Source organism: Euprymna scolopes, chromosome 1 (genome assembly GCF_053919585.1).
Source record: "Euprymna scolopes isolate OS-2025 chromosome 1, ASM5391958v1, whole genome shotgun sequence".
NCBI lineage: Eukaryota > Metazoa > Mollusca > Cephalopoda > Sepiida > Sepiolidae > Euprymna > Euprymna scolopes.
The window spans coordinates 140197269-140212926 of record NC_136482.1 but is presented as its reverse complement, the minus strand read 5'-3'; the positions used below and the strand labels follow the sequence as shown (position 1 = coordinate 140212926).

The following is a 15658-nucleotide window of genomic DNA, read 5'->3' as shown; positions in this document are numbered from 1 at the left end:
TTTTATGCAAAGTACTTCTAACTTGTATATTAATTACTACACGTATCCAGTTCTTAAATAGCAAAAATGTTCCAAAAACAGAAAAACTAATTTCATGATATTTGTCTAAATGACAGTAGAATGTTTACATGCGTCAAAGCTACAGTTTATCTTATGTTTATTTTCAAGACTGTCTTTGCTGACGTCATTTGCAATAGGACATCAGTATAATGACCTTTTTGGTTTCTCTTCCAACATTTCCTTTTTTCTTTTTTCTTTTTTTTTTTTTTTTACTAAGAATAAACTAGCAACCCCAGAAATTCAGATTTATTTTTAAATAACGCCCTATTTCAATAATACTCAAATTACGCATCCGGCTGTTTGTCAGTCATTGGCCGGACACTCTATAAAAAGCTACATGGCTTTGTCAAATAATCAATGTCAAGAAGTTGTTACCGAGAAACGACACAAACTGCTTGCGTTTGTATGATTTTATTTTGACATTTTCAAATACTTCTTACAATTATGACTCTTGCTATCTTGACAGCTCTGATTTGCCTGGCACGTAAGTAATGATAGTTTTTTTTTTGTTTGTTTGTTACCATCTGTTTAAAAATACATAAATGTTTCCCTAATAATGTTATTTAAGCAAACGTTAAACTGGAAGCTATATTAATAATAATGCCTTTACAGTAGGTGGAAATAAGTCCACTAAATTAAAGGAATAAATTATAAGATGGTCAACGTCACGAATTTTGGAATATAACTTTTTGTCATTTATTCTCTATATATAATTAGTTATATTTTTTTATAAAAAGGGATTTCAGCAGAGTGCTCTATTAAGGACAAATCCGAAAATAAGAGCGTATTATTTATGTTTTGTTTACAGAAACCTTAGATGAGATAAGTCATCAGTACTGTCGGTTTCAAACCTGATAATTATGGACCGTTTTAGATACCCATATCAAGCCCTCTTCAACTAATATTCATCTCTCTCTCTCTCTCTCTCTCTCTCTCCTTCACGCTCTCTCTCTCTCTCTCTCTCTCTCTCTATATATATATATATATATATATATATATATATGTATATATATATATATATGTAAGCAAACGTTGCTAAAATTAACTTAAAGCTTCTGCTTCATTATACCTTTTTCTTATTATCTTTAAACACTAATGGTAAAATAAAAAAATAATATAAGTTCCATATGTATTATGAACGCTTTCTATTCTTTGTTGAATCATTATCTGGCCCTATCTTGCATAATGACAAATGCAATATAAAAATAATTCAAATTTTATATAATCATTTCTTTTTAAAGTTCTTATAGCTTATTAATAAGAAGGGGATATCATTTTTAAACTTGAACTAAAACATACGTCCGTGAATACATGCGAAAATAGCTATAAATAAAGTAGCGGCGCTATGCATATATTTAATTAGCATTTAAATTCCTTACTAGATTGTAGAGCTAACAATATCAGAGTGTTCTATTTATGTCAAAATCGTTTTTTGTAGGTGAGTGTTTCCACTACGGTAAAGGTATTATTATTGATACATAGAATAGAATTCTAGATAACAAGTAACGTAAACAAATGCATAAGAAGTTTCGTCGTTTTCATAATATGCGGAGATGGCTCAGGTATAAGAATGCTGACTGCTATACTAGCAAGTGTGTCGAATGTCTGTTGGAAAAACGCATTCTGTTTAGCCCTATTGAAGAGTCATGGCACAGCAATACAGCTGTCTGTCTATCTATCTACCTATCTATCTATTTATATATATATATATATATATATATATATATATATATATATATATATATATATATATATATATATATAAATGTTGTTTGTTTTGGTTTTAGCGATATGTTTTGAATGAATTCAATTATTTACGAAAGAGCATTTTTACCTAAATGTGAGCTTTAACAATTTGGTTACCAAATTGGTTAAAGCTCGCATTTAGGTAAAAATGCGCTTTCGTAAATAATTGAATATATATACTAGCAAAACTACCCGTTGTTGACTGGGTTCAAAAAGAGCCTACACAAAATGGACTTTGATTTATGAAAGTATGATAGGTTATGAAAAGGAAGGGTTGTAAATTTGGGTTGAATTTTGGGGTATCAAAACCAAAGCTAAATATGATGAAAGTAAAAATAAAATAGGTAAACCCCATAATTTATTATACCATACCTGTTCACAATATTCTATAGATCTATATAAAAAAAAAACCTTGTTAAACTTTGTGACATATTTCCATTCTATGGAGGTCAGGTGCAAACGAACACCCCATAATTTTATTAAACCATATTTCTTCAAACTGAAACATAATTATCAAAGTATACTTACGCAGATAGATATGAAAAGTCTTTATTAAAGTTTGTGCCTATTTCCATTCTATGGAGGCCAGGCGCGAACGCAGACCCCACAATTTTATTATAACATCCCTATTTAAGTTAAAACATACTTATCAAAGTATTCTTATGTACATCCATATCAAAAACACTTGCAAACGTTTTTTTTTTAATTTTTTTTTTCCATATTTGTGGACCAGGCGCGAACGCAGACCCCACGATTTTAATGAACCACCGTTCTGACAGATCAAACATATCCCTTCCTGTGTTTCGATGCATCTTCTATCATGATATGTAATCATTTTTTTTTAATTAGTCAACCATATAGGAGCCTATTCGTGACCACACACACACACACACACACACACACACACACACACACACACATTCAGCTTTATATATATATATATATATATAATTTCACCTATGCTAAATATGCTGTTCGGACCAAAATTGAACATGTTAAGCACATTTTACTACATAATCATATTGAACTTTCTAACATAAGTTTATATATATATATATATATATATATATATATATATATATATATATATATATATATATATATATATATGAAAAATGGCAGGTAATAACTGTTTCAACTTTTTTATATTTATTTTCCATAATTATTTTCACTATGTTTTGAGTGCATAACTTCTTCAAGATGTGATCCAAAGCCTGAATAATGCATGCACCAGAAAGATGTGTCACAATTTAATTAATATGGAAAATAAATATAAAATATCTGAAACCTTTATACTCTTCTATTTTTCAATTTTACGCTTTTTCGTGTTTTTTGCTGATCTACAATAATTTCTTTTTTCTACATACACAAATACACACACATGTATGCATGCATGCATGCATACATACATACATACATACATACATACATACATACATACATACATACATACGTATGTACGTATTGTATTCTCATAATAATATACGCGTATACGTAGGTACGTACGTACGTACCTACGTATATGCGTATATTATTATGAGAATACAGAACATATATATGCTTTGAAAAAGGAATTGTCATTTAGGTCTTGCTGTAAGAAGCTTGAGTCCAAGATATTCGGATCCAAAGTTCATATTGTTCGACCGGTGATACGATTAAATTATCCATACTGATTAAAATAACTTTAAACATGTTTAAAATATCCGGTTCAATTTTTTTCCAAGGCTGGAATAGTAGGTCGACTCTTTTGAGATTTATTTTTATAGAACCTTGAGTATGTAATTCTCTGAGTATCCAAGTTAGAAGTGTAATCCGGCAGTTCCGAGTTTTGTGTCATCTTACTTTCTTTGATAATTCTTCTCTTCCTTCGAGACTATAGTATAGCACCTTCCATCAAATTCTTTGGACGAAAAAAATGAACCGCCTAAACCATGTTTTTTATGGTCTGGAATGGTAATGTTCTTAGGTGAAAACTAATTTCTTCCTTAATTTACATATTAACAATTCGGTTAAAATCAGTTCAATTCAAGGAATAAAATATTTAAGAGTTTATGTTGTTGTTATAATATCGTCCAAGTTGTTTCTAACTAACAAGGGCAATAAAGTTAGGGTTCCGGCTACTGAGTATATATACCAGTTGGTTGCATCCCTATGAGCAACGAAAAAATATTCCACGATCATAGTTTATTTATTTATTTTATTTCGATAAATACTTACATTTTTATTCTTTCCATCTTACGCACATTTCGAAAACTGTAAGGAAACATATAGTCTTTGGTTTAATAGGCTATTCTTCAGAGACAACCGTTTATTTTAAAAAGCGGGCACACTATTCCAAAATAAAAAGGAAGAAAGGTGATCAAGAATGATGAAGAAGTACGGCAAGCCAAATGATGAAACATTCATTTTAAAAATAACAATCATAGAAAAATCCTCTCTCAAAACATCTGGCACAACGTGAAACGATTCTCGAGCCGCTAACTTGGAATTAGCATGCAGAGCTATGCTCGTCATGTTTTGATTCAAAACTCAAAACCGAATAAAATTTCAATGACATTTAAAAAATTCCTGTTGATATAATATTCTTAACTCTAAAGTTAAATAAAATTATTATAAATTGTTAGATATTATTGAATGGTTAAATACGAAAATACAGTCAGTTTGAAAAGTTACTGAATAGACAAGGGATGAGCTATATCATGGTATTTTTCTGTAACTACGGTCTATATCATCCATACACTGAAGATTGTAGACAATTAGGTTATTTCCTAAATTTAATATTTTTAATTCATTAATTTAATTTCTAATTTTCTAGTTAAATTAACGCTCTATAACAGACATCATTTATCTGTTTTCCCCAAAAAATAGATCAAAGGGGCGTAATTTTGTAGAAAAAAAAAAAGAATTCAAGAAAAATCTTTCTATTTTTACTCATATTATCCAATTCTCCAAGCTTAAGAAGAGAAAATCCAAACCCTAAAGAGGAAATATTAGTTTGTGAGTCGTCACGATTTCCCCCAGTTTAATTTATGGTAAATCAATCTGGCTATTCTCAAGTTAATAGACTGAGAAGCTATCTATACCATAAAAAAGATCCTTATTTTATTCATTCACACCCCAATATAGTACAGCTTCAAAAGCGGATAAAACCACAATGATGCATAATACAATGATGCATAATACAATTATGCATAATACAAGATACATTTATCAAAAACCAGATTTTTTTAATGTACAAAATATATTAAATACTGCCGATAATAATAAGCTCAAAGTTTAACATTTTATATTGATCAGAGCTTCCATATTAAAATTCTGTAGATAACAAAAATTCAAGATATAATTCAAACATAAATAATATCCTAAATATATTTATTCTCCGAAAATCAACACAGAACAATATCACAAATAATGAGAGAAAAAAACGTATAAACAAATAGGTAAAATAAATAATCAATACATAAATATTAGATAAATATTATCACGTTAATCAATAGTGTAATAGTACCTTGACATCCATATTTCTAAACAGGATACTTAAATCTTACATGTCTGCTCATAACTTGACGATGACTTATTCAAGTCGAAAATTGCGATAATAATAAATGATTACGTGAAAGCATGCAACAATATTTATGAAATTAATGTTTTCTGTTTTTATACAATACACGGTGGGACGATAAATTTGTCACCATAAAGGAAACAACACTACAGTTTTATTTTTAAACTTTTATTAAAAAAATCAATTCATATAATTTGATTATGTTGTAGATCTGACATCTATTCAATGTAACCGCCTTCAATCTCACTCACCGTCTCAATACGGGTCTTTTTTTTTCTTTTCTTTTTTACATAGGCGTCACCACTTATCAAGGCCGATAGACCACTCAAGGATAAGGGTTAAAGAGTGTAGAGTAGTCAAAAGGACAATATAGTAATCGATAGTGATGGAAGTTCGGTAAATTTGTTAACTTAAGTGGAACGGCTCATCAGAAACTTGTTCACGTTGGACTTGAAGACAACCGTATTATAGACAGCTGGAAAGCAGGAAAACGGAAGACAATTCCACAGGCGTGCAGTTCTAAGAAAGAAGCTTTGATCATGGAATCTATGTTTAGGTTTAGGTACAGATAAAGAGTGGGGAAAATTATTGATAATGTTTTCAGCTAGTCTAGTGTTTCTTGTGAAAGTTTGTCGAGGGGGGACCATAGATTGAAGCTCAGTTGAACACTTTCCATGAAAATAACGATAAAGCAGAGACAAACTCGCAACATCTCTTCTGTGAGATAGAGGTTGCAGCGAAGAGAAAAGGACATCTCCCACCAGGCCACAAAGTCTATTTTTAACCCTATCAAGGCAGGACAAGTCTTTTCTAGCAGCTCCTGCCCATATGTGGCAACAGTATTCCATCCTTGGACGTATCTGGCTCTTATATAGATAGAGAATTGCATCAGCAGTGAGATATCTACTGGATCGATAGAAATATCCGACCATTTTTCCAGTGGCCTTAGCAACAGATTTGATGTACGTATTCCATTTAAGATCAGGAGTAAAGGTCAAGCCCAGAAGTCTGTCAAAACTTGAGGCCTCCCCAAGACGAGAGCCATTCATTTTAATTGATGCCAGATGGGGATCAGAACGTTGATGATGTAAAGATAGAAGCTTGGTTTTAGATGCATTAAAAGTAACCAGCCACTCCTTTCCCCATTGTACAACGTGATCAAGATCAGAGGAGAGAGAATCGGAGAGCACTTGGTCGTTTACTGTCTTAGATGTGCTACCATAGATGGTAGTGTCGTCAGCAAAAATGTCTACGAATGATTTAAGGATGTGATTTGGAAGATCATTAATGTAGATCAGGAAGAGAGTTGGGCCCAGGATGGACCCCTGAGGGATTCCAGCATTTATACTGTGAGCTTTTGATTTTTGCCCATCAACTACTACTCTTATGAGCCTATCAGAGAGAAATGATTTAATAATTGAGAAGACATTTCTAGCTATACCATAGCTGGAGATCTTGTGAAGTAAACCTTTATGCGATACCCTATCAAAGGCCTTTGATATGTCAAGAGCAATTGCCCTAGAAATGTTGCCTCTGTCGAGAGATTTGCTAATCCTATGAGATATAACTGTAAGCACATCTGCTGTAGATCTAGCAGAATGGAAACAATATTGTGTGTCACTAAGAAGGTTATTTTTGCTGAGATGGTTGATTACTTCTCTATTTAACACAGATTCCAGCAACTTACTCATGACGCACAGGAGACTTATTGGCCTGTACTGAGAGGGGAATGAACGATCACCTGAATTCTTAAATACAGGGCATACTGATGAGATTTTCCAGGGTGATGGGAAGCACTTCTCCTTAAGACAACGTTTAAATAGTTTTGTAAGTATGGGTGCTAGTTCTGGTTGAAGTTTTTTGAGTACTATAATTGGAATACCGTCAGGGCCGGTTGCTTTACTGGAATCAAGGTTTTTGATTAGCTTGCCAACATCACATACAGATATTTGTATATCACATAGTATGTTTTCTGATACAGGAGGAAATATTGGGGGTTGGCGGCCTTGGTCGCAAAGGGAAGAATTGGCTGCAAAGTTCTTGGCAAAGAGTTTGGCTTTGTCTGATGCTGACGAGATTAACTCAGGTCCATTGATGATAGTTGGGATAGAGCACACGCTTCTGTTCAGGATTCTGTTTGCAATTTGCCAAAACTGGTGGGAACCAAGCCGCTGCTCAGCTACTTTGGACTTGACGGACTGAGTATACAACTCTCTTGCGTTCTTTATTACTTTCTTACAATGGTTGCTGGCAGTCCTGAAAGCGGCTTTAGTTTCCATACATCTATTACATTGGAAGCAGTGGAGAAAATGATTTCTGTACGCAATGGCAGCAGCACATTCTGGAGAAAACCATGGCTGGCTGTTAGGTTTTTGCTGGAACTTTTTCGAGGGTATGAAATTGTATATACCTACAATTAACCATTCTGTCAGGTCTGATACTGTAGACGACACATCCTTTTTAAACATGGAATGCAGAGGAAGATCCGATATAAATGTACGGAAACTATCCCAGTCAGCCATAGTGTATCGGTATACTGTACGATGGAGAGGTACGTCTGAGGACTTATTACATTTCATTTTTATCTTAATTGATACAACTGAGTGGTCGGAAGATCCAAGAGGAGACAGAATGGAAACTGAACATAGTTCAGGGCAAGTTGTGAGAAAAAGGTCTAGGAGACTTGCACACTGGCCGTCATTGTCGGGCACACGGGTGGGTTTGTGAACAATCTGAGTGAGGTCATAAGCAATGGAGAAATCATGACAGAATCTCTCCTCATCATCGGTCTTGTTTGAGTGGGTCAACCATTCCACATTGTGAACATTGAAGTCTCCACATACGTGAATGTTAGCTGAAGGATATGTTGATAGAACTTGGTCAATTTTCTCAGATATGCTTTTAAAGATAGTAACTTCGCTGCTATGGGGGCGATAGAGAGTAAATATAAATGCCGTAGTGTGAGCTAGTGCTACTCGGAAGCACATATAGGGTAAGTTAGGATCTTCTCTGGAGATGTCCCTACCACATGGAAAGCCATCTTTTATATAGGCACATATTCCATGCCCATGGCGATCTTGGGGGTCAGATTTGGAAGTTAGGTTAGAGTATCCTTTAATTACGAACTCATTTAGGGAAATAGTCCGTCCAATTCCAGTTTCGCTTAAAAATAAAAGGTCTGGTTTAGTCACCTGTAATTGGGCTTCAACCTCTGGAAGGTTAGAACGTAGACCCCTGATGTTGGAGAAGGAGACATGGTAGTGGGGGTCTACGTTGGAAGTTTCAGCTCCGGGTTTAATCATGTATTTTTTATTGAAACTTGTCATGATGGAATTTTGGAGTTTGTGGACTAGGTCATCAGATTTGCTTACAGCAGGACAGAGAGGGGAAACAAAGAGAGAAAAGTAACGAGGAATTTTTTTTTGTAGCACATGATAAGATAAAGCCGTAAAAATTACCCACTAGTATGGCATCGAGAGGCCCCACCAGAGACTACTGCATGGTCCAGAATCCATTCACCAAATGGCAATACAGAAGCCTCAGTACTTTGCGCCTGCTGATAGGACAGCCTCTTTAGTGGTTAATCCAAGGTTCGGGTCCCTGACTATCAGGCGGATAATGTCAGCCCAGATAAAACGTTTACCTCCAGCACCCTTACTAGTGACATGGCTACAAGGATAGACATAGAACAGAAAATTTCCACGATCTCTGTCGACTGTTCACGCAAAATACTGCCAACCTAGAATACAGCTTTTTCTTCTCCCTTTGTCAGAAAAATCACTCATTAAAAAAATGATGGGAACATGCCTTTTCCACAAGCACTAGCAGAAGCTCAGCGAATACTAGGCAGATGGCGACGATCAGGCCAGCTTTAGTGTTGTGGGAAGTCATGTTGATGATGTTCTTCACATACGACAAAACGAAGTAGTCCAACGGTTTCAGGTCGATGGAGAAAGGGGACAGTGAGAGTAGGGTATAAAGTCATAGCACTTCTGGGTCTCTTTGATTTGTAGGCCGACGCCGAGTCCTGGTACCACACCCAGGGTCTGCCAGCGGCCACCTGGTTGCACCGGAGGATCACCACACTCTTCCACACATGCAGGTACATGTTGCTGTTGACTTTAAAGCCGACTTCGAAAATGTGAGGTGGCATGATGTGACCCTCACTTTAAACCACACTAAAGATCATAACCATGGCCGGAAACTTCATTGAGTTGTGCCCTCAAACGTTAAACCGCCTGGATTTGCATTTTGAGGGTGCTGGCAATGGTCCTGTTGTCATAACTTGGATTCGTAGAGAGCATGAGTTGTACAGTGGTGCATCTCCGATTTCACTCATTGAACATTGTGTGACTTTCAGACATGATAGAAGGCTCTTATCGCTCTTGTGATTTGAATACAACTGGCCAACTAGTAAAGGGTCTACAACTAGAAAAGAAAACTGGTTTTCATCAAACGGAAATGGAATCATGTTGTCTTATCTAGGGCGACAATTTTATCGTTCTATCCTCTCTCTCTCTCTCTCTCTCTCTCTATATATATATATATATATATATATATAGATATATATATATAAACGCATAGATGATATATACTATTTATTTTTTAGATCTTTTAGCTGCTACATGCCCGCCGTATCGACCTTTAACTGCTCGCCAGGGATGCCAGACAAATAGTGACTGCCAATCAGGTAAGATGCTATTTCCTCTATAGATATACCTTGATAATATTATGCTATAAAATGGTCTTCTAGATAATGCATTACCTGTTCATTTGAACTGTATAATATCATTATGTTAATATATTTATCATAGAAGAGCTTTAAAAATTAACGTCACAATTATAAATAACTTAATATCGTTTATTATTTGTTTGTTATTTTTCTATAAGTCATGCAACTTAAATTAATAGCTGGAGTATCTAATCAAAATTAGAAAGGATAATACACGTTTTGTTTTATTTTACTTCAATCGAAGTTCTCAGAAATCAAGGGGCCAACAACCTGGGGCCAACATTTGAACATAGATATTCGAATGTTCCATTTAAGTTCTTTACCTTTCAAACACTGAGTTAGTAAAGAAATTGAGAACATAATTTTCCTCTCCTCAATTAACTATTTTCATATGTTGTAGTATATCTTTTATTTTAGTTTCTTGGTCTTACTGGATTCTAAGACAAGAATTCATCTAGTCTGGTGGAGTATCCAGCTTCGTGCAGTTACTTGAGATAAGATCACCTGGCGAACGTGCACGATTCCCTGTAAAAGCAAATGTGAGTTAGTCATAGCGAGGAGATCTTATTTGGACAGCGAATACAAAATGTGATTTTGAATAATTGGTCAAGGTTTTCTTTTAGGGAAAAGTATCCTCATGCCAGGTTGTTCTGACAAACCTGTGTAGAGAGAGACCTTGGACACTCGAGGATAATGTCTAGTAGGCATTAAGTGTATTGTTTGGCGTTTATTGTAATTTGACTATAATCTATCAATTTAGATAGATGAAATTAATTACATCCTATGTCTATGAAAATGGATCCTGTTTCAATCAAGTTATTAAGACAGGTTAATTCATCTTGAATATAGTAAAAATGTTAATCATAAAAATGTTAATCATAAAACATCAAAGTAATTGCAGTATAACTATAAAAATGACACATATAAACTAGTACGCATAACCAATTAATGCAACTGTTTAAAGTAAATTAGTTCGTAAACTTAATACAATTTTTAGGATGTTAAACCATAGAAAAGTAGCATAAATCTTGACAGTTAAGCGATTAAACTTAGGTTTCATTTGCTATAAATCATCGTATATCAACTCTATTCGGGTTATTGAATCAAGTCATTTAGAGAAAAATACTTGTGGAGGTTAAAGTCTTTAATATCTTAAAATATGTGTTCATACTGTTTACTTTAAGTACTTAATTTATGATGTAAATATACTATCATGCTTAAACTGAATATCTTTAAGCCAAAGATGGAAAAACTGACATACACTATCACTTCGAGCCCGAGTGGTACCGTGCCTAATAACAACTAATAGAGGGCTCCTCACTTCCAAAGGTTATCTGAAACCTCAGCATCAGATGTTGCAATGTTATGTCAAGGATAACATTTCTAAGATGGTAACAAAATTCAAAAACAGGAAAAGTCATAATAACTGAGTTTGACTATGAAAAACAGTGATAGGATTATCTACTAAAATCCTAAATTATTCGATAACAATTTTTTGATACTAATTTAATGTAGACATAAAAGAATCAATATTTATGTGGAAACAATGAGAATATCTTTAAATGAAGAACGTAATGAAATTCATTTATTTTCAAGATTTTACATTGTGCCCATGAGAAACTGAAATCAGTTTATCCTTAATAACCTTCCACTTTCTAATCGTATAAAATTAATTTATTTTAACAATATAAATTTTTATTTTCAGGAAAATCTTGTTGTGGTTATCGTGGTTCATATGTTTGTGTTTCCAGTAAGTAACTATTTTTTTCTTCTTTTCGTTATTAACTTTATGCTAAAGTTATATCTCGTTTGAAAAAAAGCGTACACAAATATTCTTTTTCTCCCACAAATGCAGCACATTTTTTTTAAGTATTGACTTCTATGTTTTTCTAGAAATCAGTACTTTTTTGGAAGTCCTGAAATACAGACAACACCTTCATAAACATATAAACTAATTTCAGTTATCCTTTATTCACTTTTCTTTACGCTAGATTATTATTTCTAGAATTGTTTTATTCAAAAAATTTAAAATAATTATAATAATAATTATATATATATATATATATATATATATATATATATATATATATAAAATAAAAATTACAATTAAATTTACCAAAATGATCCAAGATGGTAAAACTAAAGTATATTATAAATATTAAAGAATTAATATTTATAAAGTAATCTCAACCATGATGTAAAAGCTCGATAACACCAAATAGGAGATAGAGCTTATAATATGAGCAAATAGTTAATAAAACATGTTAAAAACACTTTGAAAAAGAGTTAAAAAAATATTTAATCTAAAAAGTAAACACTTGATAAATGGATAGTCCTTAATCCGCAGAGTTTCGAAGAAATACTTTCCTTCTCATCAGAGGGTAGGAATTAGCAAAATATGTTTTTAACTCTTTTTCAAAGTGTTTTTAACATGTTTTATTAACTGTTTGTTCTTATATATATATATATATATATATATATATATATATATATATATATATATATATATATATATATATATATATATATAGGGGGGTAGACAAAATGGAAACCCTTTGAAATTTTAAATAAGTTTATTTTAATACGGTTTAAGCCCTCTTTTGCGTCAATAACTGATTGAATGCATCGTGAAATGGAATCATACAACGCTTGTATGGTTTCTAAAGGAATTTTATACCATTCCTCGGCTATAATTATCACTAGTTCTTTTAACAATGAGGAAGGATGATATAGGCTTCTCATATGTTATTTTTACAATACATCACAAATGTTCAATAATATTTAAATCTGGAGATTGTGCTGGCCAGATTAGATGTTCTATTTCACTCAATATTGTTTATGTCATTCAGTTACCAGTTTTAACATGTGAAGAGGAGCATTATCACTAAGATGGCATTTCCGTCTAAAAACAGTTCTCTGAACATAGGATGAACTTGGTCGCTCAAAATTATCAAATAATTTTTACTATAGATTCTTTCATGGGGCTAGCGGATTTCTATATAGATCCCCCTCGGCAAAAAGAAATAAATCATTACCAATTCACTTCGATGTTTAACAAGTTAGAAACAGGCGTATTTCTTTCAGCTGTATCCAAAAATACACACTGCCAGAGGTTGGGAATAGGGTAAAGGATGATTCATTGGAGAAAATGATATTCTTCCGTTGCTCCGAGGATCAAATTTTGTAGGTTTTACATCATTGCTTTTGAAAAATTTGTGTTAGAAAACAGTGGTTTTCTGATAGCAGCCATCCCATGAGTTGTAAAGCTCTCAGCGAACAGAGAGCCTCGGCTTTCTTCCAAAATTTTCTTTGAAAGAGTATGCTTTCAAGACAGTTCCTCTCGATACGGTCATCATGTCACTCACTTACGTTAAAGTAACACCTGCTATACAAGTACCAACAATCTGTCCTTCTTTGGGAATATGATAAATCTGTCATTTTAAATTTTCTTATTAATGTACATTATATGAAATGCAAAACTCAATTCAAGACAAAAATAACCGTAAATAAAAAAATTTAAACCATTATTTAGTATTTCTTTCAATTTCGTAGGCATTTCCGTTATTTTGTCCAAATCGTATATATACATATATATATATATATATATATATATATATATATATATATATATATATATATATATATATATATATATATATATATATCTTGCAGGACCAAAAATAGCTGTCCATTGGAGGGTAATTGTAAAGCTGAATCCCTTGTCTATGAGGCCACAGTAACGGAACAATCCACAAATATACCGGAAATATATATAGGTATGACAAAAGGCCAATTTAAACAAAGATATTATGCACATATGAGCTCCTTTAGAGCTAAAACAAGGATGAATACAGCATTAGCTACCCGCGTGTGGGAGCTTAAAGAAAAAAATACACCCTTTTCCATAAAATGGAGAAAAATAGAGCATAGACCAGCCTACGTCCCGGAATTAAGTCAATGCTCACTCTGTAACGCAGAGAAATACTACATCCTCCGGTCCATTCATGACCCAAAAATAAAATGTTTAAATGTGAGGAGTGAAGCTTTGAAAAGTTGCATACATAGAAGGAAGGGTCTCCTAATAAATTGGATCAATGAAAAGAACAACACTTAGATGTTGTTTTTATATATATATATATATATATATATATATATATATATATATATATATATATATATAAGGAAAAAAAATTGTAAATACATAAATAATTAGTCGGTAAACTTGGATTTTAATCGCAATTATATTATAAGATTTTTAATTAATGTCATATATATATATATTATATTTTATAAATGTAATTTATAATCTATTTCGAATTTAAAACTATAGAAAAATATAATAATGTTAATAAACTAGGGAAATCACTTAGGATAGATAAATACTCACTTCCCCAAACCTTGAAAGATTTGGGTTTTTAAAAAATAATTTTTAAACGTATTTCGAAATTTTTAAACGTGATTCGATATAATTAAAAATATATTTTTTAAAACTTTAAACGTATTTTTGGAAATTTTTAAATGTTCGATATAATTAAACGAATTTTTAAGTTTTTAACCGATACTAATACAGATTTTAAAGTTTTTATACATAAGGAAAGAGATTTTAAAATTAAATGGGGTTCAAATTAAAATCGATTCATATAAAAAAAACATTTTTTCGAAATTAGATCTTAAATTTAAATAATTCAAAGTTGAAAATTAGGTATTACATTACCCGATATATATATATATATATATATATATATATATATATATATATATATATATATATATATATATATATATAGATAGATAAAAAAAAAAGAAAAAAAAAAGGGGGGGGATTAAACAAAACGAGATTTGAACGTGGATTCGCGAGGTATATATACTTCACACTTCCGGTTATAAGATAGACGAATATTGGCTGAAGAGAGCTCGATAAGGATACCTTAAACGGGCCTTATTATCGGGCTTGAAACCGACGGTACCAATGACCTGTCTCAACTAACAACTTTCTGTACACAAAATATATATATATATATACATATATATATATATAAGCGAGATAAGACACTGATAGAATTCAGATGAAAAAAAATCTTCGAATGTATGTGTCTATATATTATTATATCAATCAGTGAATCTATTATGCCCTTAACTCATCAGAACAAATAGCAGCAATTAATCCGCCAAAAGGAATTGAAGTGTGATTTGACATGATTAAAATCCGAAATTGGAAGGGAAGCTTCAAATACCTTTTTATTTTTCTATTACGCCATATTGAATTTAATCAAACAAAGTGATTAAACCCAACTATTCGTACCAAAAATTTTAATTAATTTATGAATGAGCTCTTGACGATCACTAAGATAAAGTCGTGGTATATGGACTAAATGTTACGTTGTATAAGTGGAACAACAACAATTACGATTAGGGAGGCTTTGTTGCCTGTTGGTGGATATTTTAAACTGATTTAGGAGCGATAATTTAAGCTGATTTTAAGCGAATTTGTTGCTGCGGAGTTTCTTTTTGCCTCTTCAATTTGAAGTTATTTTTTTAAATTGACGTGACCACTAGAA

The 15658-nt window shown here is 32.4% G+C and overlaps 1 protein-coding gene across 1 annotated transcript in view; it reads left to right on the top strand.

Moving 5' to 3' along the window:
- The first annotated feature begins 203 nt into the window (after positions 1 to 203).
- LOC145274995 (uncharacterized) overlaps positions 204 to 15658 on the top strand; it is a 56279-nt gene continuing 40824 nt past the window's right edge. Inside the window, exons 1-3 of the mRNA XM_080127563.1 lie at positions 204 to 544; positions 9978 to 10058; positions 11806 to 11850. Of these exons, the coding sequence (XP_079983689.1) occupies positions 505 to 544; positions 9978 to 10058; positions 11806 to 11850 (166 nt within the window). The 5' untranslated portion in view covers positions 204 to 504. The remainder of the gene's footprint in view (positions 545 to 9977; positions 10059 to 11805; positions 11851 to 15658) is intronic.